Source organism: Salvelinus fontinalis, chromosome 29 (genome assembly GCF_029448725.1).
Source record: "Salvelinus fontinalis isolate EN_2023a chromosome 29, ASM2944872v1, whole genome shotgun sequence".
Lineage (NCBI taxonomy): Eukaryota > Metazoa > Chordata > Actinopteri > Salmoniformes > Salmonidae > Salvelinus > Salvelinus fontinalis.
Window position 1 is genome coordinate 2,177,408 of NC_074693.1, and position 24,537 is coordinate 2,201,944.

Genomic DNA, 24,537 nt, shown 5'->3' on the forward strand with positions numbered 1-24,537 from the left:
AATGTGACATGTTGCAATTGTGGTGGGAACCATGAAGCCACGTCTTTCCCGAACGCCCCACCAGGGTGAAAGAGAATGAGGTGGCTAAAGTCACGGCTGTCCAGAGCATTTCATATGCAGCAGGAGTGAAAAGGGTTGAGGAGTTTGAATGGTGCTCCTGAAGAGTGCATAGGTGGTGGATAGGCCTTCACCAGAGGCCGCAGGGGTTCCCTTTAAAAGGTTAAGAAGGTTAAGAAGGTGGACTTTGTGGGCTTTATAGCTATGGTGATTAATGGAACTGCCAAGGTGGAGAGAAGGTCCAGGAAAATAGTTATTATTGTGGATGCGGCGGAGCGGTTCCTGGGACTGAAAGATGTTTTACATGGAATATTGTGACCAGCCGTACTACCCTGTCAGGCCCTAGAGCCGTACCACCCCGTCAGGCCCTAGAGCCGTACCACCCCGTCAGGCCCTAGAGCCGTACCACCCCGTCAGGCTCTAGAGCCGTACCACCCCGTCATGCCCTAGAGCCGTACCACCCCGTCAGGCCCTAGAGCCGTACCACCCCGTCAGGCCCTAGAGCCGTACCACCCCGTCAGGCCCTAGAGCCGTACCACCCCGTCAGGCCCTAGAGCCGTACCACCCCGTCAGGCCCTAGAGCCGTACTACCCCGTCAGGCCCTAGAGCCGTACCACCCCGTCAGGCCCTAGAGCCGTACCACCCTGTCATGCCCTAGAGCCGTACCACCCTGTCAGGCCCTAGAGCCGTACCACCCTGTCAGGCCCTAGAGCCGTACCACCCTGTCAGGCCCTAGAGCCGTACCACCCTGTCAGGCCCTGGAGCCGTACCACCCTGTCATGCCCTAGAGCCGTACCACCCTGTCAGGCCCTAGAGCCGTACCACCCTGTCAGGCCCTAGAGCCGTACCACCCTGTCATGCCCTAGAGCCGTACCACCCTGTCAGGCCCTAGAGCCGTACCACCCTGTCAGGCCCTAGAGCCGTACCACCCTGTTAGGCCCTAGAGCCTGAGAAGGGCGAGATGGAGAATTGAAAGAAGGAAGAATTGGGAGTTTTATTTTTTGTCAAATTACTATTTTTATTTGGATGTATTTTAAGTTAGTTTTCCTGTCATGAATGGGTTTTATTTTACCTCGTCCAGTTGGTCGCCGCAATACACCTTTTGGGGGTTGTAGTCCATCATTAAAACCCACAGAAGAAGAAGTAGCCGAAGACACACACCTGATTGAACTTGTCAACTAATCATCAAGCTCTTGATAAGTGTAATGTGGTGCGTTTGTCCAAGGGCTACAATGAAAATGGGTACGATTGAAGGTACTGGAGGACTGGAGTTGGGAAACACTGCCCTAAACGGTGGTTTCTTCCCTTTATTCTTTCTCTATGGCGGTGGCATAAAAGTATGAACTGAAGGCGTGTGTGATTGAATCGGCCCGGAATCAAAATGAAAGACTTCCCAGAATCGGCCCAAGTACATCGGGCCGTTTCTGTCTCCCGGGATTCAGCCGACTTTGCTGGCATCTTACCAGAATCCCCCCAGAAGCGGCACCGAAGCAAATTTAAATAAATGTATACAAAATTACAGATGTAGTAATTTTAAATATTACTATTATTCATTTTATATATACAAACTATACCCATCCACAAAAAACATGTTGTGTAACGACTCCGCCACACCTTATGCCTTTGTAATATTATGTATTTCTGGATTAAGATAACTATTTATCAGGTCTAATTATGTTGTTGACATTGTGTTTTGATCGCGAGTTCAGTCTTGTTCATATTTGTCAGTCACCGGGATCGGCTGGTAAAACAAGCCAGACCACGATAAAGGCTAAATAATTGACACTACTAGAATTTTTTTGGAGCCTACTGCCACGTTCAAAACCACTGGGAGCTTGGAAATCTCCGACTTCCGACTAGAGTGTGTTAAAACAACAAGGAACTGTGGCGGGGAAAAGAGCTCAGATTGGGAAAAATCGATGTGAACGCTCATCCAACTCGCAATTCCAACGCGGGAAATCGGTCCTCTTTTTAGAGTTCCGACCTGAAGATCACTGACGTCATGATTTGGCACTCGTATTTTGCGAGTTCCCAGTTGTTTTGAACGCGGCATACGATCGCACGTAGCGGTCCTTAATGGCAGACCTAGACCCTGTCACAATGTACAAGCCAAGACGTCCGACAGTCGTTTAAAGACCTAAGAATTTACCCACGACGTGGACAAATCGTACAGTCTGCAAAGGACTTTTAAGGTCATGGACAATATTCATAAAGTGTCACATAGTAGAGGAGTGCTGATCTAGGATCAGGTCCTCCCTGTCCATTCATTATAATCTAAAAGCCAATTACCGAAGCTAGATTTGAGTGGGTCGTTGGATGATTTGGGACACGGGAGGACGGTCAATTTCTCATTTGGTTGTCGAGCTGACAAAGTTTAAGAATCCCTGGCCTATTTCATTGAACTTGTTGTTTCATGTTGTATTACATTTTTCATGGGCTACTGGTTATGCTAAATAGGCTATAAAAACAAATTCAATTAAATAATTGTGGCAAACCTTCCCCGAGGAAATTGGATAGCTTACACCAGCGAAACTGATTAGCTAGACTAAATACGAAATTCCTTCCATTAGGTTTCGTTAGAAATTCCTCATTAGATCCTTATAAGGTAAAGCGTTGACATTTCAGCACCACGCCTTAAAACACCTGATAACGCTTTTGTCAGGTCATAGTCTCCCGGTTCTGCCCTTCGGTGACTTCAGGAAATACATACTGACCCCCTCGCTTCCCCACCATTGTTGAGCCACCCTTCATGGAATAGCTATTGACCGAAACGTTTATCAAAGTTGCGGAATCATTTTTATATTCCAACATCCATCGTATGCTGTGGCTTTCAATAGTTTTACCAAACAACACATAAAGTATCGAAGCTTCCTTTCCCTCACAAGTCGAGGGAGTAAACGTTGGTTGGGAAAGAGGAAAACTTTGAATCACGGGACGAATTCCCGATTCAATCCACCATTTTGAGGTGATTTTTTGAGCTGGACAAGTTTTCAAGTGTATTGTTGTCTTTCGGTAAGTTTTCATTGTGATTAAGTTTTTTTCTTTTCTTCCGTTATTTACAAAAGTAGCTGGTTGTCTACTCGTTTTAGTCCGTTACTTTGACAATTATGTTTTAATTGTTTCAACGTAATACGAACCTCAATTGTACGGGGTCTCTCCAGTCATTCTCGCTGTTATTGTGCTAGCTAACGTTAGTTACACCTGGTTAGTTAGTAAACCGTGTTGAAAATACTGTAGTAACGTTAGATGACTAACTAGTAAATTTACTGGCCAACTTTACATTGTTTGTTGGTAACTTCAACAGTCATAACAGTAACTCTTTGAAGTTGCGTGGGATGTGCGATGTGGTCATTTGTCATGACGTCGTTTGTTAGTTAGCAACGTTAGCTCGCTAAATTAGTTGCCAACCACAAATGTTTGTCATATCGTAAAACCAGCTCCGGTGTAAGGCCAAAACTAGAAATGAAGCGAGCCAGGACATAGCATTAGTTTTGTAAGCTAGCTAAGTGAAGACTTGTTAGTAAGCTAACTAACCAGTTCGCGTTAACTTAATTTCATAACCAACGTCCCAGTTCAAACGCAGCCAGCGTGGGTGGGGAGGTTGCACACTTCCGTTGTAAGCAGTGCATTAATGATGCTCCTAGCCTGAACTGACAAAGTTTACAAAAATATAATTTTCCTTTTATCTTTTAATTGAATAATAGTTCATGCTCAATCACTTGACTGCTGCCGTACCCATATTAGATACAGTATACAAGATATTTCAGCGCAACCCAATATGATACGTTCTCTCAATCTGACGTCTTCTCCAATCATATTGTAAACATTGCTAGTTTTCTATAAATAGGCCCACCAGAAACGATTTCTGATAACCCTACCTTTTATCACTATCTCCATTTGTTTTATGTATTTAGACCTAGCTAGCTAATTGACTTGGATAGATTTAGGGGGCTTCCGAGTGTCGCAGCGGTCTGAATGATAGAGGTGTCACTACATACCCTGGTTCGATTCCAGGCTGTATCACAACCGGCCGTCATTGGGAGACCCATAGAGCAGCGCACAATTGGCCCAGCGTCGTTAGGGTTTTTCCGGGATAGGCAGTCATTATCAATAAGAATTTGTTAACTGGCTAAATAAATACATTGGTTTATATGTTTTCCCCCTTGACTGGGTTTGGTCTACATTTTGCCATTGTACTAATGACCCCCTACCCCACCCTCTGAACCCAGCAGCCCCATTAGTATGACAGGAGCTGAATTTAATGTAAAAGTATTTCAAAATATAATGTTTGGTATATACTCAGTGCTCTGTTGACATTTCAGAGATGCACGTGTTTTTGTAAGAAATCTTTATAAAAAAAACATTAAAAACACCCAGGAATTTTCGAATTTGTATGAAAAGTGTATACGAAAATATGGTAATACTACATGTCTCCACGTGACCCCTGACAGATATCCATTAACGCAGAATTCTGTGTTTTTCAACCAGAAAATAAAATGCATAAATATCTTCCAAGATATAGTCACCCTACAAGGCTAAAAACCCCCAATAACTTTTGAAAGGATTATTGTAGAGTCATAAGGTTTGGACCATTGGGTTTTCTTAAAGGATTATATACGCAATTATAAACTGGGTGGTTCAAGCCCTGAATGCCGAATTATTATTATTATTATTATTATTATTATTATTATTATTATTATTTTGACTGACACCTGTGGTATATCAGATTGTGTTGGTGCGGCAGGTAGCCTGGTGGTTAGAGCGTTGGACTAGTAACCGAAAGGTTGCTGGATCGAATCCCTGATCTGACAAGGTAAAAATCAGTCGTTCATCCCCTGAACAAGGCAGTTATTAATCCACTGTTCCTAGGCTGTAATTGTAAATAAGAATTTGTTCTTAACTGACCTAGTTTAAATAAAAAAATACCACGGGTATGACACACTTATCTTAATCTTGCTGTAGTTATACAGAACTAAAATATAAACATAACATGCAACAATTTCTAAGATTTTGCTGAGTTTTCTGTTCCTTTTAAGGAAATCGGTAAATTTACATAAATGATCTGAAGCCCTCATCTATGAATTTCAGTTGACTGGGCAAGGGCACGGCCATCGGTGGGCCTGGGAGGGTTAGGCCCACCCGCTGGGGAGTAGGGCTGGGCGGTATACTGTTTTTTTGCGATTATACCGGTATTGATGCACAGACTGGTTTGTATTTTTACTTTACCTTCTATACCGACATTTGAATGTTTGATAAATGTGATAGGCAGTGTGTGAGGTCCATTTTTATACTTCGCTATTTCAGTCATCTCTCTATGCCGCTTTCCACACAGACCTAGCCACGCCCCCTGTCACTCAAGGAGCGCATTTGATGTTCCTGGACCACGAGACACTTGCGTTCAGTCTGCATGGCCAATGCAGCACATGCAACACTGTTGATGACAACGATGCTGTTGTCACTTTGCTTCTTAATATAAATCTACTAACATTCTATAATTACACTATTGGCTTGTATTTCTTACATGTGGAAACAGCTAGTTTTGTCTTAGCAAATTGTTCCTAAATCATGTTAGCCGCTAATGCTAATCGCTAGCTAGCTAACAAATGCCCCGAGTAAGAGCAAGCGTAATTAGCTATACAGCCTGATAATACCTGTGATTTGTATAGACCCAAATCAGTATGTTTGTGCAACAGTGTCTTCTAAATTAGAGGTAAACGCAAAGCAGGAATGTTAGCTAAGAGAAAACATTCAATGTAACCAAAGATTATAGGGCCCCCTAGGAAACACCTATCAACACATTAGTTCCTACCCTGTCACAATGACTCCTCCCTGGCATTTTCATTCGTTGTCATGTCAAACAACACTGTATTCAAAGTGCCCACTATTATATTCTACCTGTATAATTAGAATAGACATTCTATTCCCATGATTCCAACAGTTAACCCAAGTGTTTTGCTCTAAATCGCAAGTTTAATTGCAACATTTGGTTAAAAATTAAGGCCCAGATTACTTGGCCATATCGTGCAGCTCTACGTGGCAGTGTGGAAATGATCTCAAATGCAGAAATTGATGAAAATTATGACTTTTGGGGTTGAATTGAAACAATATAAAACAATCAGAATGGAGAAAGACCCATTGAAATCATTTAGATTGTATGTGTTGCCACCCTAGGGTCACGCACTACTCATAAAGCAAATGTAGAACTTTAACTATTTAAAAACATAAATCCCCCCCCCCCCCCCCCCCCCCCCGGGTGTGAAGGTCCTGGGCTGGTGTTCTGCGGCTGTGAGGCCGGTTGTGCGTACTGCCAAATTCTCTAAAGCAACAGAGGCAGCTTATGGTTGAGAAATGAACATTCAATTCTCTGGCAACAGCTCTGGTGGACATCACTGCAGTCAGCATGCCAATTGCACGCTCCCTCAACTTGAGACATCTGGGGCATTGTGTTGTGACAAAGCTGCACTTTTTAGTGGCCTTTTATTGTCCCCAACATAAGGTGCACCTGTGTAATGATTTTGTTTAATCAGCTTCTTGATACACCCCATACTTGTCAGGTGGATGGATTATCTTGGCAAAGAATAAATGCTCACTGACAGGGATGTAAACAAATTTGTGCACATTTTGAAAGAAATAAGCTTTTTGAGTATTTCAGATCATGAAACATGGGACAAACACTTAACATGTTGCATTTATGTTTTTGTTCAGTGTAATATCAATAAGGCATTTTTGTATGTGGACAATATACCACAGCTAAGGGCTGTATCCAGGCAGTCCGTGTTGTGTCTCATAAGAACAGCCCCGAGCCGTGATATATTGGCCATATACCACACCCCCTTGGCCTTATTGCTTAATAAACATATGTTATTTTACCCATTGGCATTTTTGATTGAACACACAACTAGATGGGGCACTGGTGAAAAGTAGTGCAATATGTAGGGTAATAGGGTTACATTTGAGAGTGTATTGAGAGACAGCCCCCTCATTGTATTGAGAGACAGCCCCCTCAGTGTCGACCCGGCAGACAGGGTCCTGGGTCCAGCCCTGCTCAGCCCTCGGGGCATCCTGATTATCCCTGCCACTTGGTGCGTGAAGGCTAATCAATACAAGGCCAGTCGCTGCACTCTGCTCCACTTATGGCTGTCTGTCTAACGCTAGTGGAGGGAGACCTGTCTCTGAAGAAGGAGCATTCATATTTAAAATGGGGTCTGTCCCAAATGTCGCGACACCATGGTTGCTGCTCAAATAGCACCCATTTCCCTATTTAGTGCACTACTTTTGCCCAGCGTCCTGTAGTGCACTACATAGGGAATAGGGTGCCATTTGGGCAGCTCACGTGGTGTCGTGGCTCTCGCTTAGCCAGGGGGCTGCAGCAGGCTCTCGCTTAGCCGGGTGGCTGCAGTAGGCTCTCGCTTAGCCAGGGGGCTGCAGCAGGCTCTCGCTTAGCCAGGGGGCTGCAGCAGGTTCTCGCTTAGCCGGGGGGGCTGCAGCAGGTTCTCGCTTAGCCGGGGGGGCTGCAGTAGGCTCTCGCTTAGCCGGGGGGGCTGCAGTAGGCTCTCGCTTAGCCGGGGGGGGCTGCAGTAGGCTCTCGCTTAGCCGGGGGGGGCTGCAGTAGGCTCTCGCTTAGCCAGGGGGCTGCAGCAGGCTCTCGCTTAGCCAGGGGGCTGCAGCAGGTTCTCGCTTAGCCGGGGGGGCTGCAGCAGGTTCTCGCTTAGCCGGGGGGGCTGCAGTAGGCTCTCGCTTAGCCGGGGGGGCTGCAGTAGGCTCTCGCTTAGCCGGGGGGGCTGCAGTAGGCTCTCGCTTAGCCGGGGGGGGCTGCAGTAGGCTCTCGCTTAGCCGGGGGGGGCTGCAGCAGGCTCTCGCTTAGCCGGGGGGGCTGCAGCAGGCTCTCGCTTAGCCGGGGGGGCTGCAGCAGGCTCTCGCTTAGCCGGGGGGGCTGCAGCAGGCTCTCGCTTAGCCGGGGGGGCTGCAGCAGGCTCTCGCTTAGCATGAATCAGTTAAATAAAAACATTTTTTCAATGAGTTACACAGCTTTTTATTTTATTTTTATTCAATGCAAATTAAGGCCTTATAGTTATTATGATATGTGGGGGTAGCGTGTATCTAGGCTAGATGGCCCAATAATGTTCTATGCTGCACACAGATCAGAGGTCAGTTGAAATGTGTTGTACCTCCAGGGTGTGAGTGTGCTGTGTTGCCATGGCGGGCGGCTTAACCCCCTCATTTGATGAATGACCCAGCCAAGCCCCAGACATCCGTTTTTGTCGTAATCTTATCATCCCCCCTCTCCTCAGTAACCATCCCTCTCTCCTCTCCTCTCAGTAACCATCCCTCTCTCCTCTCCTCTCAGTAACCATCCCTCTCTCCTCTCCTCTCAGTAACCATCCCTCTCTCCTCTCCTCTCAGTAACCATCCCTCTCGCCTCTCCTCTCAGTAACCATCCCTCTCGCCTCTCCTCTCAGTAACCATCCCTCTCGCCTCTCCTCTCAGTAACCATCCCTCTCGCCTCTCCTCTCAGTAACCATCCCTCTCGCCTCTCCTCTCAGTAACCATCCCTCTCGCCTCTCCTCTCAGTAACCATCCCTCTCGCCTCTCCTCTCAGTAACCATCCCTCTCGCCTCTCCTCTCAGTAACCATCCCTCTCGCCTCTCCTCTCAGTAACCATCCCTCTCGCCTCTCCTCTCAGTAACCATCCCTCTCGCCTCTCCTCTCAGTAACCATCCCTCTCTCCTCTCCTCTCAGTAACCATCCCTCTCTCCTCTCCTCTCAGTAACCATCCCTCTCTCCTCTCCTCTCAGTAACCATCCCTCTCGCCTCTCCTCTCAGTAACCATCCCTCCCTCCTCTCCTCTCAGTAACCATCCCTCTCTCCTCTCCTCTCAGTAACCATCCCTCTCTCCTCTCCTCTCAGTAACCATCCCTCTCTCCTCTCCTCTCAGTAACCATCCCTCTCTCCTCTCCTCTCAGTAACCATCCCTCTCTCCCCTCCTCTCAGTAACCATCCCTCTCTCCTCTCCTCTCAGTAACCATCCCTCCCTCCTCTCCTCTCAGTAACCATCCCTCTCTCCTCTCCTCTCCTCTCAGTAACCATCCCTCCCTCCTCTCCTCTCAGTAACCATCCCTCTCTCCTCTCCTCTCCTCTCAGTAACCATCCCTCTCTCCTCTCCTCTCCTCTCAGTAACCATCCCTCTCTCCTCTCCTCTCAGTAACCATCCCTCTCTCCTCTCCTCTCAGTAACCATCCCTCTCTCCTCTCAGTAACCATCCCTCTCTCCTCTCCTCAGATACGGAGTAAACATGACAACCATAAACACGGCTAACATCAACTTCAAATGGGACCCAAAGAGCCTGGAGATTCGTACCCTGGCTGTGGAGAGGCTGCTGGAGCCCTTGGTCACACAGGTCTGGAAATAAATTTTAACAATATAGCAGGGATGCAAACTTTGGCCATATTCGTCGTTATTTACATTTACAGTTAAGTCATTTAGCAGACGCTCTTATCCAGAGCGACTTACAAATTGGTGCATTCACCTTATGATATCCATGATCTGAAAATGGGTAATCCACATGAATCGCATAGATCTGTAAAAAAAAAAAAAAATGTGTGGGCTGTCTGACAAAGTGTGTGCAGACGAAGAGTGTATCGCCCATTGAGGTGCGAACCGATCTCCTTGTGTGATCACTATCTTCACTCTCCCTCAATGAATGACATGAGCACAGCCCTACCGCACGCGTCCTACAAAATAGAATATCAGAATTCAGATCGCGGTGGCAGGTATGTCATAAGATTGAGTGCTTCATTGAATATCACGCGTGACAGCTGTGAGCAAAACCCTATGGTATCACCAGACTATTCGGCGAGGGGATTATTGGCCTGACAAACCCCTCTGACAATAGGCACATTGTCTCCCTTTTAGGGCCCTCGCCAGCTAGCATCCCCCGACACAAACATTTGAACAATACATGCATTTTGATAGAGCAATACATACATGCATTTTCATAGAATACATACGTTTTGACTGAGCAATGCATTTTGATATATGATGACGTCAGTCAGAAATGCTGATGGACTACTGGTAGCCTGTATTTTATTTTATTGAATTAATAAATTTTTTAGAACTGTTTGTTATGCATTCATGATGGGTTTTGATTGGTCCATTGGTATTTAGCTCTATAAAAGCTTGAACAAGCACTAGCTACTATGATCGTTTTTAGTCTGGAATCATTTGGCTAGCTATGACTAGACAATTTCTATATCTTTAGCTGTAGTGTCAGTGACTTTCAGAAGCAGTGTTGTGCATCTCGCCCTCGAGACATTTGACCTCTCGTCCTGCTCCTAAAGGTCACGACCCTGGTGAACTCCAGCAACAAGGGGCCGTCCAATAAGAAAAAGGGTCGCTCTAAGAAGGCCCATGTATTGGCTGCCTCGGTGGAGACAGCTACCATGAACTTCCTGGATAAAGGAGAGAAGATCGCCAAAGAGAGCCAGTTCCTCAAGGACGAGCTCACTGCTGCCGTGGAGGATGTCCGAAAGCAAGGTACTACTAAGCTACTACTGGCCTTGAAACCCTTTTCACTATTTATGGATGAATAGGCCTGTATGTCATACACATAGATGGCTAGAAGTCACGTAGAGTTTTTACACAGAAGTACGCAAAACACTTTCATTTATATAACTTGGCAAGTCAGTTAAGAACACATTCTTATTTTCAATTGCGGCCTGCCAGGGAAAAGTGTGTTAACTGCCTTGTTCAGGGGCAGAACGACATATTTTTACCTTGTCAGCTCGGGGATTTGATCTTGCAACCTTTCGGTTACTAGTCCAACGCTCTAACCACTAGGCTAACTGCCGCCCCATATGCTTCACGACAAGCATAGGCCAGTGTTTTCCTCAACCCTGGTCCCCCAGTACCCCTCAACAGTACAGTTTTTTTGTTGTTGTAGCCATTGACACAAACATCTCATTCAACTCATTGAGGGCTTGATGATTGGTTGTCATGGTTGTCAAGTTGTCATGGTTGTCAAGTTGGCATGGTTGTCAAGTTGGCATGGTTGTCAAGTTGGCATGGTTGTCAAGTTGTCATGGTTGTCATGGTTGCCATGGTTGCCATGGTGTCATGGTTGCCATGGTTGTCAAGTTGTCATGGTTGTCATGGTTGTCAAGTTGTCATGGTTGCCATGGTTGTCAAGTTGTCATGGTTGCCATGGTTGCCATGGTTGTCAAGTTGTCATGGTTGCCATGGTTGTCAAGTTGTCATGGTTGTCAAGGTTGCCATGGTTGTCAAGTTGTCATGGTTGCCATGGTTGTCAAGTTGTCATGGTTGCCATGGTTGTCAAGTTGTCATGGTTGCCATGGTTGTCAAGTTGTCATGGTTGCCATGGTTGTCATGGTTGCCATGGTTGTCAAGTTGTCATGGTTGCCATGGTTGTCAAGTTGTCATGGTTGCCATGGTTGTCAAGTTGTCATGGTTGTCAAGTTGCCATGGTTAAGAAGATGTGTACTGTTTAGGAGACCAGGGTTTGGAACCACTGGCATAGGTCAACCACAAACTGGTGGTTGTTTTTGTGCCAAGCTTCTTTCAGTTTTTCTATCTGTTATTAGGCTCTACTACACTGCCCCCCCCCCCGTCTGTTATCGAACGTATTAATTAAAAACATGTTGTTTTTGAGCATCTCTGGGTAATCGCCTAATGGGTAATTTGGCTTTGTATTTCTGCCGCTTGTCTTCAAGGAAACATATTTATTCAGTTGGTGCCCTATGATTCCTCCCCTGAATTTATTCAAACTGCTTCCATGGATTGAACCACTGCTTCCCTTCCTGTCATTCTATTTTGGCCTGCAGTCTTTCATTCTTTTACCTTGTATGTGGCGAAGAGGGAATATCAGCCTTTTTCTGAATAAAAAAAAAATGGGGCTTATGTGGCAGGCTTGCAATTCTACTTATTTCTCCATGGAGCCGAGAATTTTTTTTGTTGTTGCAGTTTTAAAGCTAATTTCTTTCAATTCTAGACATTTTTCCCATGCAGTGCAGATATTTTGTTTTGTTTGTTGCAGTTTTAAAAAACCGACCAAGGATTTCAATTTGCTGAAAAATCCCTGTTAGCTCAGTCGAGAGGGCTGCGTAGAGGCTTGCAGTCTTATGCATCATCACCCCAATCTTTTAACTCTGTTGTTAAATCTCATTACTCCGAGTAGCTGCAGAGTGATTTCCCTCTCGGTCCCTGTTGGTGGGTGGAGAGGAGTCAGGTTAATGGAGAGGTTAAAACCCTGTCAAGATGCTCCTCATTTCTCATTGGCTTGTTTTGCCATGAATGTTTTAAAAAGCCTGTTGATATTGATGACTATTGAACGAGACAATGTGGTGTAGGCAGGAGATCTCACCCACTATCCGCCGTGCCGAGTGCCCTCTCGGCTGCCCGCCGTGCCGAGTGCCCACTCGGCCGCCCGCCGTGCCGGTTGCCCACCCGTCCGCCGCCGTGCCCACTCGGCTGCCCGCCGTCCTTGATCACTGGTGTAGCCCACAAACCTCACGTTGTACACAACTGTTCTAACCTATTGAGTTCCATGCGTCCGTAAGTATAGGTCTGATTTCATGTTTTTCAGGAGGGGAGGTGGCTACATGTTTTACACAAAATACATTACTGTGTTGTCACTATTGTCAACGTGAGCACAACCCAAACAGGCAGTCTAGTGATTTTATGTTCTTGGCTGCCGAGTTGCGTGTGGCTATTTACTCTCGCCACGATATCAGCATTATGTGGTATAACAATGGCATCGGGCGGATGCATAACGAACTCGCCCGTTGTCACTCTTTCCACCGGTCCGGATACACACTTGGCTGCCTGTATCATTTGGCTGCCCAGAGGTGGAACGCAGCAAGACACAGACATAGCAGTCTAATTAGCAATTGAATGTTATTCTTTTTTCTTCCATTTATTGTTGCAAACATTGTCTAAGCTGTGCAAGAGGCGGCAAAATGTGGGCTGAGTTTTGGCATTGGAGGTTCAGATAATTATTTCACCAGTCAGGGTTCTGCAGTAGCTGTTTTCAAAATATTCGTGCCTTTTTTTTAAAATTATATATTTTTTTCTTTCTCATAGCTGTTAAATGAATCGCACAGTGAAAGAATTGAATCGTATAGCCTATCCCACCGCGTGCTGTAACACTGCCTGGCCTGGGGCTGTGCACACGTGAAGGTGCTAAATTAAAGATATTTTTTTGGGAGGGGGAAGTGCTACACACAGGTGTGACTTGAAAGGACAAGCATTTCGCTACACTCGCATTAACATCTGCTAACCATGTATATGTGACAAATAAAATGTGATTTGATTTTAGTCAGTCCACCGAAGTGAGACTTTTGTCCATGTGTTTTTTTTGGTCTATTTACATGGGTGTGTTTTACAAGCTGGGGTTCTTCAATGTCTTGAGTTTCAACTGCTAGGGAACAGAAGATAACGAGGCTACTAGTCGGACTCAACTAAGTCTGACTCGACCTCCGACACCACCGTGAATCGAGTCGCCGTTACCGTGGTAACCTCCCGCCCTTAACGGGGCAGGGTGAACTTCTCATCTGATATTCTGGTTTAAGAGATATGGGTTACAGATAAACAATATACCACATTACTACTTATTAGTAATACATCCATTGTTTTAGAAACATTACTAAGCATGCACATCCGTAAATAAATAAATAATATATATATATAAAATATATATATATATAAAATATATATATATAGATATTTTCTACCTGCCACAGTGGCTGGTGGACCAAAATGTACATTTTATGCCCTGCAAGTAGTTATTTTTTCAGGAACTAAGTTATAGCAGCAACTAAAAAACATGCTGACATCACACAATGTTTTCTTTTTACTCAAGTGTCCTGCTTGTGTAGGGCCCTATGAAATCCATTCCATGTTTTTACAAGTGTAGGGACTGTGTCCTGCTTGTGTAGGGCCCTATGAAATCCATTCCATGTTTTTACAAGTGTAGGGACTGTGTCCTGCTTGTGTAGGGCCCTATGAAATCCATTCCATGTTTTTACAAGTGTAGGGACTGTGTCCTGCTTGTGTAGGGCCCTATGAAATCCATTCCATGTTTTTACAAGTGTAGGGACTGTGTCCTGCTTGTGTAGGGCCCTATGAAATCCATTCCATGTTTTTACAAGTGTAGGGACTGTGTCCTGCTTGTGTAGGGCCCTATGAAATCCATTCCATGTTTTTACAAGTGTAGGGACTGTGTCCTGCTTGTGTAGGGCCCTATGAAATCCATTCCATGTTTTTACAAGTGTAGGGACTGTCCTGCTTGTGTAGGGCCCTATGAAATCCATTCCATGTTTTTACAAGTGTAGGGACTGTGTCCTGCTTGTGTAGGGCCCTATGAAATCCATTCCATGTTTTTTACAAGTGTAGGGACTGTGTCCTGCTTGTGTAGGGCCCTATGAAATCCATTCCATGTTTTTTACAAGTGTAGGGACTGTGTCCTGCTTGTGTAGGGCCCTATGAAATCCATTCCATGTTTTTACAAGTGTAGGGACTGTGTCCTGCTTGTGTAGGGCCCTATGAAATCCATTCCATGTTTTTTACAAGTGTAGGGACTGTGTCCTGCTTGTGTAGGGCCCTATGAAATCCATTCCATGTTTTTTACAAGTGTAGGGACTGTGTCCTGCTTGTGTAGGGACCTATGAATCCCATTCCATGTTTTTTTATGTTAAAATATTTCTTTATTCTGTTACGATTTATGCTAATTTAATCAGAAAGTGCCTCACGGGATTGAATAAAACGTCAACTATATACTGAGATATAACAGTAAATTTGTAATGATGCGAAACAACATCGCATAACTTTTTTTTAAATCAAGGCAAGTGCTTGAATAGTGCTTCATTTATAAATGGAATAGAGTAATGCAATAGGCAAAACCTACAGTTATACTTGTGTAACAAAACAATATTGCATTCATTGTTATTTTTGCAAAATAAAGTGCTTTATTAAGTGTTTAAATTATAAATGGGGGGGGGGGGATGCAAGCAAGAATCTAGGCAATAATGCAGCAATGGGCAAAACCTATAGAACGACCTAATGTGCTTCTAAGTTTCCCATCTATCAAAGACATCTCCATTGAAGTACATGATTGTCCGCCATCTTTGTGTCGAGCACGGCGAGTGCCTCTCGCTTGTCTGTGAGTAGATTTCTTGTATTTGCTGAAACTCCCTCTGTCACAGTCGACTGAGCTGACTGGGAAGTACATGTTAGGGCACTGCCACTTCTTCTGCAACTCTTGGGAATCCTCCCACTCAGGCCCCCTCCTGTAATCAGCCAGCTCTAAAGCTGGTGAGGGCTCCCTGGACACACACAGCGGATAGGCAATCCATTCTTCACTGAGCACTGTTGATGGGTTTCAGTTGTGTGTTTGGGGGGGGCTTCAATCTGCTTTTCCATGGCTGGAGCCTGCCTAGGATCGAACACCCTAGCCAGTCTGTCGACATCTCTAGTCTCTGTTCCGCTATCCGGGATGTTTCTAGTCTCTGTTTCCGCTATCCGGGACGTTTCTAGTCTCTGTTTCCGCTATCCGGGACGTTTCTAGTCTCTGTTTCCGCTATCCGGGACGTTTCTAGTCTCTGTTTCCGCTATCCGGGACGTTTCTAGTCTCTGTTTCCGCTATCCGGGACGTTTCTAGTTCGCCCAGACTGACTGTTGCCATGAAAATGACGAGAGAGCATAGCAGAACTCCTGCATGGAGAGAGAAGAGGATTGTATATGTCATTGATGATCTCATAAGTATTTAAATGGCTGTATTCTCCATCCTGCCTAGTGGGACCGAACTCACTCGGATTCTGTTTCAAATTCTATTTTATGCCTGCCACGACGACAGTGTCAGAAAACTGTCATCAAATGAAATCCTAATGTCTTCTGACAGCAGCTCTTCAGCGCTTCTCTTTTCCAATCCGGACTCCCACTACTATTACCCCCCCCCCCCCCCCCCCGCTCAAGTCCATCTGCTCGCCATGCTTTTGCTCCAGCTAGTGTATCTCTCTGCTGCTGTAACTATGGCTAGTGTAACTATGTCATCTCTCTGCTGCCGTAACTATGTCATCTCTCTGCTGCCGTAACTATTGCTAGTGTAACTATGTCATCTCTCTGCTGCCGTAACTATTGCTAGTGTAACTATGTCATCTCTCTGCTGCCGTAACTATGTCATCTCTCTGCTGCCGTAACTATGGCTAGTGTAACTATGTCATCTCCCTGCTGCCATAACTATTGCTAGTGTAACTATGTCATCTCTCTGCTGCCGTAACTATGTCATCTCTCTGCTGCCGTAACTATTGCTAGTGTAACTATGTCATCTCCCTGCTGCCATAACTATGTCATCTCTCTGCTGCCGTAACTATTGCTAGTGTAACTATGTCATCTCTCTGCTGCTGTAACTATGTCATCTCCCTGCTGCCATAACTGTCATCTCTCTGCTGCCGTAACTATGTCATCTCCCTGCTGCCATAACTATGTCATCTCTCTGCTGCCGTAACTATGGCTAGTGTAACTATGTCATCTCTCTGCTGCCGTAACTATGTCATCTCTGCTGCCGTAACTATGTCATCTCCCTGCTGCCGTAACTATTGCTAGTGTAACTATGTCATCTCTCTGCTGCCATAACTATGGCATCTCCCTGCTGCCATAACTGTCATCTCTCTGCTGCCGTAACTATTGCTAGTGTAACTATGTCATCTCTCTGCTGCCGTAACTATGGCTAGTGTAACTATGGCATCTCCCTGCTGCCATAACTGTCATCTCTCTGCTGCCGTAACTATTGCTAGTGTAACTATGTCATCTCTCTGCTGCCATAACTATGTCATCTCTCTGCTGCCGTAACTATTGCTAGTGTAACTGTCATCTCTCTGCTAGTGTAACTATGTCATCTCCCTGCTGCCATAACTATGTCATCTCTCTGCTGCCGTAACTATTGCTAGTGTAACTATGTCATCTCTCTGCTGCTGTAACTATGTCATCTCTCTGCTGCCGTAACTATTGCTAGTGTAACTATGTCATCTCTCTGCTGCCGTAACTATTGCTAGTGTAACTATGTCATCTCCCTGCTGCCGTAACTATGTCATCTCCCTGCTGCCGTAACTATGTCATCTCTCTGCTGCCGTAACTATGGCTAGTGTAACTATGTCATCTCTCTGCTGCCGTAACTATGGCTAGTGTAACTATGGCATCTCCCTGCTGCCATAACTGTCATCTCTCTGCTGCTGTAACTATTGCTAGTGTAACTGTCATCTCTCTGCTGCCGTAACTATTGCTAGTGTAACTATGTCATCTCTCTGCTAGTGTAACTGTCATCTCTCTGCTAGTGTAACTATGGCATCCCCCTGCTGCCGTAACTATGGCTAGTGTAACTATGTCATCTCTCTGCTGCCGTAACTATTGCTAGTGTAACTGTCATCTCTCTGCTGCCGTAACTATGGCATCCCCCTGCTGCCATAACTATTGCTAGTGTAACTGTCATCTCTCTGCTGCCGTAACTATGTCATCTCTCTGCTGCCGTAACTATGGCTAGTGTAACTATGTCATCTCCCTGCTGCCGTAACTATGTCATCTCTCTGCTGCCATAACTATTGCTAGTGTAACTATGGCATCTCCCTGCTGCCGTAACTATGTCATCTCCCTGCTGCCGTAACTATGGCTAGTGTATCTCTCTGCTGCCATAACTATTGCTAGTGTAACTATGGCATCTCCCTGCTGCCGTAACTATTGCTAGTGTAACTATGGCATCTCCCTGCTGCCGTAACTATTGCTAGTGTAACTATGGCATCTCCCTGCTGCCGTAACTATTGCTAGTGTAACTATGGCATCTCCCTGCTGCCGTAACTATGTCATCTCCCTGCTGCCATAACTATGTCATCTCCCTGCTGCCGTAACTATGTCATCTCCCTGCTGCCATAACTATTGCTAGTGTAACTATGGCATCTCCCTGCTGCCGTAACTATGTCATCTCCCTGCTGCCATAACTATGTCATCTCCCTGCTGCCGTAACTATGTCATCTCCCTGCTGCCATAACTATTGCTAGTGTAACTATGTCATCTCCCTGCTGCCGTAACTATGTCATCTCTCTGCTGCCGTAACTATTGCTAGTGTAACTATGTCATCTCTCTGCTGCCGTAACTATTGCTAGTGTAACTATGTCATTTCTCTGCTGCCATAACTATGTCATCTCTCTGCTGCCGTAACTATTGCTAGTGTAACTATGTCATCTCCCTGCTGCCGTAACTATGGCATCTCTCTGCTGCCGTAACTATGTCATCTCCCTGCTGCCGTAACTATGTCATCTCTCTGCTGCCGTAACTATGGCTAGTGTAACTATGTCATCTCTCTGCTGCCGTAACTATTGCTAGTGTAACTATGGCATCTAGTGTAACTATGGCATCCCCCTGCTGCCGTAACTATGGCTAGTGTAACTGTCATCTCTCTGCTGCCGTAACTATTGCTAGTGTAACTATGGCATCCCCCTGCTGCCGTAACTATGGCTAGTGTATCTCTCTGCTGCCGTAACTATGGCTAGTGTAACTATGGCATCCCCCTGCTGCCGTAACTATGGCTAGTGTATCTCTCTGCTGCCATAACTATTGCTAGTGTAACTATGGCATCTCCCTGCTGCCGTAACTATGTCATCTCTCTGCTGCCATAACTATTGCTAGTGTAACTATGGCATCTCCCTGCTGCCGTAACTATGTCATCTCTCTGCTGCCATAACTATTGCTAGTGTAACTATGTCATCTCTCTGCTGCCGTAACTATTGCTAGTGTAACTATGGCATCTCCCTGCTGCCGTAACTATGTCATCTCTCTGCTGCCATAACTATTGCTAGTGTAACTATGGCATCTCCCTGCTGCCGTAACTATGTCATCTCTCTGCTGCCATAACTATTGCTAGTGTAACTATGGCATCTCCCTGCTGCCGTAACTATGTCATCTCTCTGCTGCCATAACTATTGCTAGTGTAACTATGTCATCTCCCTGCTGCCGTAACTATGTCATCTCCCTGCTGCCATAACTATGGCTAGTGTAACTATGTCATCTCTCTGCTGCCGTAACTATGGCATCTCTCTGCTGCCGTAACTATGGCTAGCGTATCTCTCCTCTTCTAAGCCTTACTGATAGTGCTTGTTGAAGTGCATTAATATGGAGTTGGTCCCTCCCTTTGCTGCTATCAGACTCCACTTTTCTGGGAAGCCTTTCCACTAGATGTTGGAACATTGCTGCGGGGCCTTGCTTCCATTCAGCCACGCGCATTAGAGGTCGACCACTGATGTTGGGCGATTAGTCCTGGCTCATAGTTGGCGTTACAAATCATCCCAAAGGTGTTCGATTGAGTTGAGGTCAGGGCTCTGTGCAGGCCAGTCATGTTCTTCCACACCGATTTCGACAAACCATTTCTGTATGCACCTCGCTTTGTGCACGGGGGCATTGTCATGCTGAAACAGGAAAGGGCCTTCTCCAAACTGTTGACACAGCTGGAAGCACAGAATTGTCTAGAATGTCATTGTATGCAGTAGTGTTAAGATTTCTCTTCACTGGAACTCAGGAGCCTAGCCAGAACCATGAAAAACAGCCCCAGACCATTATTCCTCCTCTACCAGACTTTACAGTTGGCACTGGATTCGGGCAGGTAACGTCATCTTAGCGTCTGACAAACCCAGATCCCAACTGCCCGGACTGCCAGATTGTGAAGTGTGATTCACTCGTTAGTGTGTGTTGTAGCCGTGGACAGGCGATTTGTACGGCTTCAGCACTCGTGTCCCTGTTCTGTCAGCTTGTTTGTCCTACCACTTTGCGGCTCAGCCGTTGTTGCTCCTAGACACTTCCGATTCACAAGAACAGCACGGAGTTGACCGGGTGGCTGCGCTAGCAGGGAAAACTATTATTGGAAAGGTGTGACATCCTATGACGGTGCCACATTGAAACTCATTCAGCTCTAAAGTAAGGACAATATCTGCCAATGTTTGTCTATGGAGATTGCATGGCCGTGCGCTCTATTTTACACACTTGTCAGCAACGGGTGTGGCTGAAATGGTTGACTCCTAATTTGAAGGGGTGTCCACATACTTTAAAAAAAAAGTAAATTCTGACTGGTGGTGGTTGATTAGTTAGCTGGCTAGGCTATCTAGCGGGCTAAAATAACAGCATATACCGGTAACGTCATTTTGATAACTGGTTAGATGGCGTTATGTATTTCCCGAAACGTTGGATCACATTGAATCACATTGAATGTAGCTGTAAGCTAGGTGGTGATAGCAGCTAGCTGACTCGCACAGTGCTAACCGTAACTGTAAGCTAGGTGGTGATAGCAGCTAGCTGACTCACACAGTGCTAACCGTAACTGTAAGCTAGGTGGTGATAGCAGCTAGCTGACTCACACAGTGCTAACCGTAACTGTAAGCTAGGTGGTGATAGCAGCTAGCTGACTCACACAGTGCTAACCGTAACTGTAAGCTAGGTGGTGATAGCAGCTAGCTGACTCACACAGTGCTAACCGTAGCTGTAAGCTAGGTGGTGATAGCAGCTAGCTGACTCGCACAGTGCTAACCGTAACTGTAAGCTAGGTGGTGATAGCAGCTAGCTGACTCACACAGTGCTAACCGTAACTGTAAGCTAGGTGGTGATAGCAGCTAGTTGACTCTCAGTGCTAACCGTAACTGTATGCTAGGTGGTGATGGCAGCTAGCTGACTCACACAGTGCTAACCGTAACTGTAAGCTAGGTGGTGATAGCAGCTAGCTGACTCACACAGCGCTAACCGTAGCTGTAACCTAGGTGGTGATAGCAGCTAGCTGACTCACACAGTGCTAACCGTAACTGTAAGCTAGGTGGTGATAGCAGCTAGTTGACTCACACAGTGCTAACCGTAACTGTATGCTAGGTGGTGATGGCAGCTAGCTGACTCACACAGTGCTAACCGTAACTGTATGCTAGGTGGTGATAGCAGCTAGCTGACTCACACAGTGCTAACCGTAACTGTAAGCTAGGTGGTGATAGCAGCTAGCTGACTCACACAGTGCTAACCGTAGCTGTAAGCTAGGTGGTGATAGCACTGTGTGAGTCAGCTAGCTGCTAACCGAATGTTCACAGGCTGGCAGGACGTGTGTTGTCTAAGTTCTACAGCCAATGTCTTTGACAAACAAACTCCGTCACTCACTGTGTGCGTTACTGATCTAGTTGGGGGGGGGGGGGGTCATGGGTAAGTTGTTGTGTTCTGAGGTGTCTGCTCGGTAGACAGTAGTGCCAGCAGTGTTGTCAGTGTCTGGGGAATGTCAGCCATTCCTCTGCTATTCTATTTTTGTACCAAATTGCACCCTATTCCCTGGGCTCTGGTCAACGGTAGTGCACTGTATAGGGAAAGGGTGCCATTTGAGCTGCAGCTTGTCATTGAATAGGAATTCAGCAGCTCTGCTTGTGGCAGGCCTGGCCTGACAGTTAGGACTATGCTATGCTCTTTTGCCCGAGCGTGGACAGACTGATAATGCTACCATTTGACTGGGCCTTAGCCCTCCCCCCTCCCTCCCTGCCACTCTTCTCTTCCCTTCTCTTAGCCATGCATATAAAAAGCATTTTATACCCAGCTGTGGCTTTCCAGCTGTTTTTTTAATAATGGGATGAAAATAAAGGCATATGTAATTGGTTGGATTGGGGGAAAGGATGGAGGGAGAGGGCGGGGGGAAAGGATGGAGGGAGAGGGCGGGGGGAAAGGATGGAGGGAGAGGGTGGGGGGAAAGGATGGAGGGTGGGGGGAAAGGATGGAGGGTGAGGGCGGGGGGGAAAGGATGGAGGGCGGGGGGAAAGGATGGAGGGAGAGGGCGGGGGGAAAGGATGGAGGGAGAGGGCGGGGGGAAAGGATGGAGGGAGAGGGCGGGGGGAAAGGATGGAGGGAGAGGGCGGGGGGAAAGGATGGAGGGAGAGGGCGGGGGGAAAGGATGGAGGGAGAGGGTGGGGGGAAAGGATGGAGGGAGAGGGTGGGGGGAAAGGATGGAGGGTGGGGGGAAAGGATGGAGGGTGAGGGCGGGGGGGAAAGGATGGAGGGCGGGGGGAAAGGATGGAGGGAGAGGGCGGGGGGAAAGGATGGAGGGAGAGGGTGGGGGGAAAGGATGGAGGGTGGGGGGAAAGGATGGAGGGTGGGGGGAAAGGATGGAGGGTGAGGGCGGGGGGGAAAGGATGGAGGGAGAGGGCGGGGGGGAAAGGATGGAGGGAGAGGGCGGGGGGGAAAGGATGGAGGGAGAGGGCGGGGGGAAAGGATGGAGGGAGAGGGCGGGGGGAAAGGATGGAGGGTGGGGGGAAAGGATGGAGGGAGAGGGCGGGGGGAAAGGATGGAGGGAGAGGGCGGGGGGGAAAGGATGGAGGGAGAGGGCGGGGGGAGAGGATGGAGGGAGAGGGCGGGGGGGAAAGGATGGAGGGAGAGGGCGGGGGGGAAAGGATGGAGGGAGAGGGCGGGGGGAGAGGATGGAGGGAGAGGGCGGGGGGAGAGGATGGAGGGAGAGGGCGGGGGGAGAGGGCGGGGGGAGAGGATGGAGGGAGAGGGCGGGGGGAAAGGATGGAGGGAGAGGGCGGGGGGAGAGGATGGAGGGAGAGGGCGGGGGGAAAGGATGGAGGGAGAGGGCGGGGGGAAAGGATGGAGGGAGAGGGCGGGGGGAGAGGGAGGGCGGGGGGAAAGGATGGAGGGAGAGGGCGGGGGGAGAGGGCGGGGGGAAAGGATAGGGGGAGAGGGCGGGGGGAGAGGGCGGGGGGAAAGGATAGAGGGAGAGGGCGGGGGGAGAGGGCGGGGGGAAAGGGCGGGGGGAGAGGGCGGGGGGAAAGGATAGAGGGCGAGGGCGGGGGGAGAGGGCGGGGGGAAAGGGCGGGGGGAGAGGGCGGGGGGAGAGGGCGGGGGGAAAGGATGGAGGGCGAGGGCGGGGGGAAAGGATGGAGGGAGAGGGCGGATGGGCTATGTCATGCATTTTAAAGATGTTTTTTGCAACGTGTGTTAACTACTTAAAACAAAATATATATTTATATATATATAATCTCGGTTTGTTGGTTTTAGCTTTTAGAAGAGTTTGGGGGATTCCATTTTGTTTGCATGAATGTTCTATGGTCATTCACAACATCTCACAACGATCACACCCCTCCCTGCCCGTTCTCTTCATTCATACCTTATGACTGCTGCTTTTCAACATCTCAGCTCTCGTCTCACAACGATCACACCCCTCCCTGCCCGTTCTCTTCATTCATACCTTATGACTGCTGCTTTTCAACATCTCAGCTCTCGTCTCACAACGATCACACCCCTCCCTGCCCGTTCTCTTCATTCATACCTTATGACTGATGCTTTTCAACATCTCAGCTCTCGTCTCACAACGATCACACCCCTCCCTGCCCGTTCTCTTCATACCTTATGACTGATGCTTTACATCTCAGCTGGAATACAAAATTGGACGTCTCTCTCTTACTCTTTCTTCTTCTCTCCCTTTGCTTGCTCTGTGGCCAAAAACAATCAAAAATAAATAATAAAAATATTTTTGGTGGATTATAATATATATAGATAAGCTTTAAAAGTCAAATACACTGCGTTTAAAAAAAAAAAGCAGTCAGCAATAATGTAATGAATTGAGAGCTCGGTAAAATTATACCTAGGCTGATTTATATACCTTCCATAATCATAAGACCCACTAATTACATTTTCAAAATAGTTATACCTGTTTTGTTTTCTTTCTAATGTAATCACTGATCTGGCTTGTTTAGGTCTCGGTATAAAAATGACCTTTATGTTCCAAATTTATCCAGAACCATGCATAATAATGCACATACTAATGTAGTAAATTAACACAGGTCTCATAAACAATATCTCAAGCCCACGTGCTAGTGAGTAGCCAGCTAATATTTTAGACTTCAAGTTTAGCCAACTTGGATCAAGGTATAATTTGACAAGTTCTGAATACAACCAACAAGGCAAAACGGTTGAATTAGGAACACGACCTCCGGTCCGTCTCCACCCGTTTGAACAGCGTGCTAGCCTGTCCACTTTGTTCACCTGTTCAAATCAAGAATGAGAACGAGATGCCAATTCCTTACTGTTTAATACTAATATTGCGCATTTTTATAAAACAGACTGAAAGTCTATTATAGCAATCTTTATTTGACTAAAATGCTCCTAACAATACGTGGTACCCGTAATGCTCACGGGACAAACTGAGCATTTCATTTTCCATGGATGAAAGTTCATTGGTACATCTGTTTTAGTAGTGTCTGCTCTGCCTGAAACCTGAGGTGAAACAACCGTTCCAACCACCTTGTTTATCTTCTCCATTACACTATGTCTCCATGTGTTGGTGTCCATATGACCCGTGATGTTGGACCAAACCTCAAATGCAAATATCGAGTTGAACCAGTTTTGTCAGAGAGGAAGAAGTGATCTCCCATCTTTGTCGGGTTGTGAGTGGTACAAGGAGGAGGGTGTTAGGAG

General features: G+C 46.7%; 1 protein-coding gene across 2 annotated transcripts in view; it reads left to right on the forward strand.

Annotated features, from left to right (window-relative positions):
- Positions 1–2,733: 2,733 nt before the first annotated feature.
- Positions 2,734–24,537, forward strand: part of LOC129827327 (catenin alpha-1) — a 307,702-nt gene continuing 285,898 nt past the window's right edge. For both annotated transcript variants that reach the window (XM_055888075.1, XM_055888076.1), the window contains exons 1-3: positions 2,734–3,069; positions 9,337–9,454; positions 10,395–10,590. In XM_055888075.1, the coding sequence (XP_055744050.1) occupies positions 9,350–9,454; positions 10,395–10,590 (301 nt within the window). In that variant the 5' untranslated portion in view covers positions 2,734–3,069; positions 9,337–9,349. The remainder of the gene's footprint in view (positions 3,070–9,336; positions 9,455–10,394; positions 10,591–24,537) is intronic.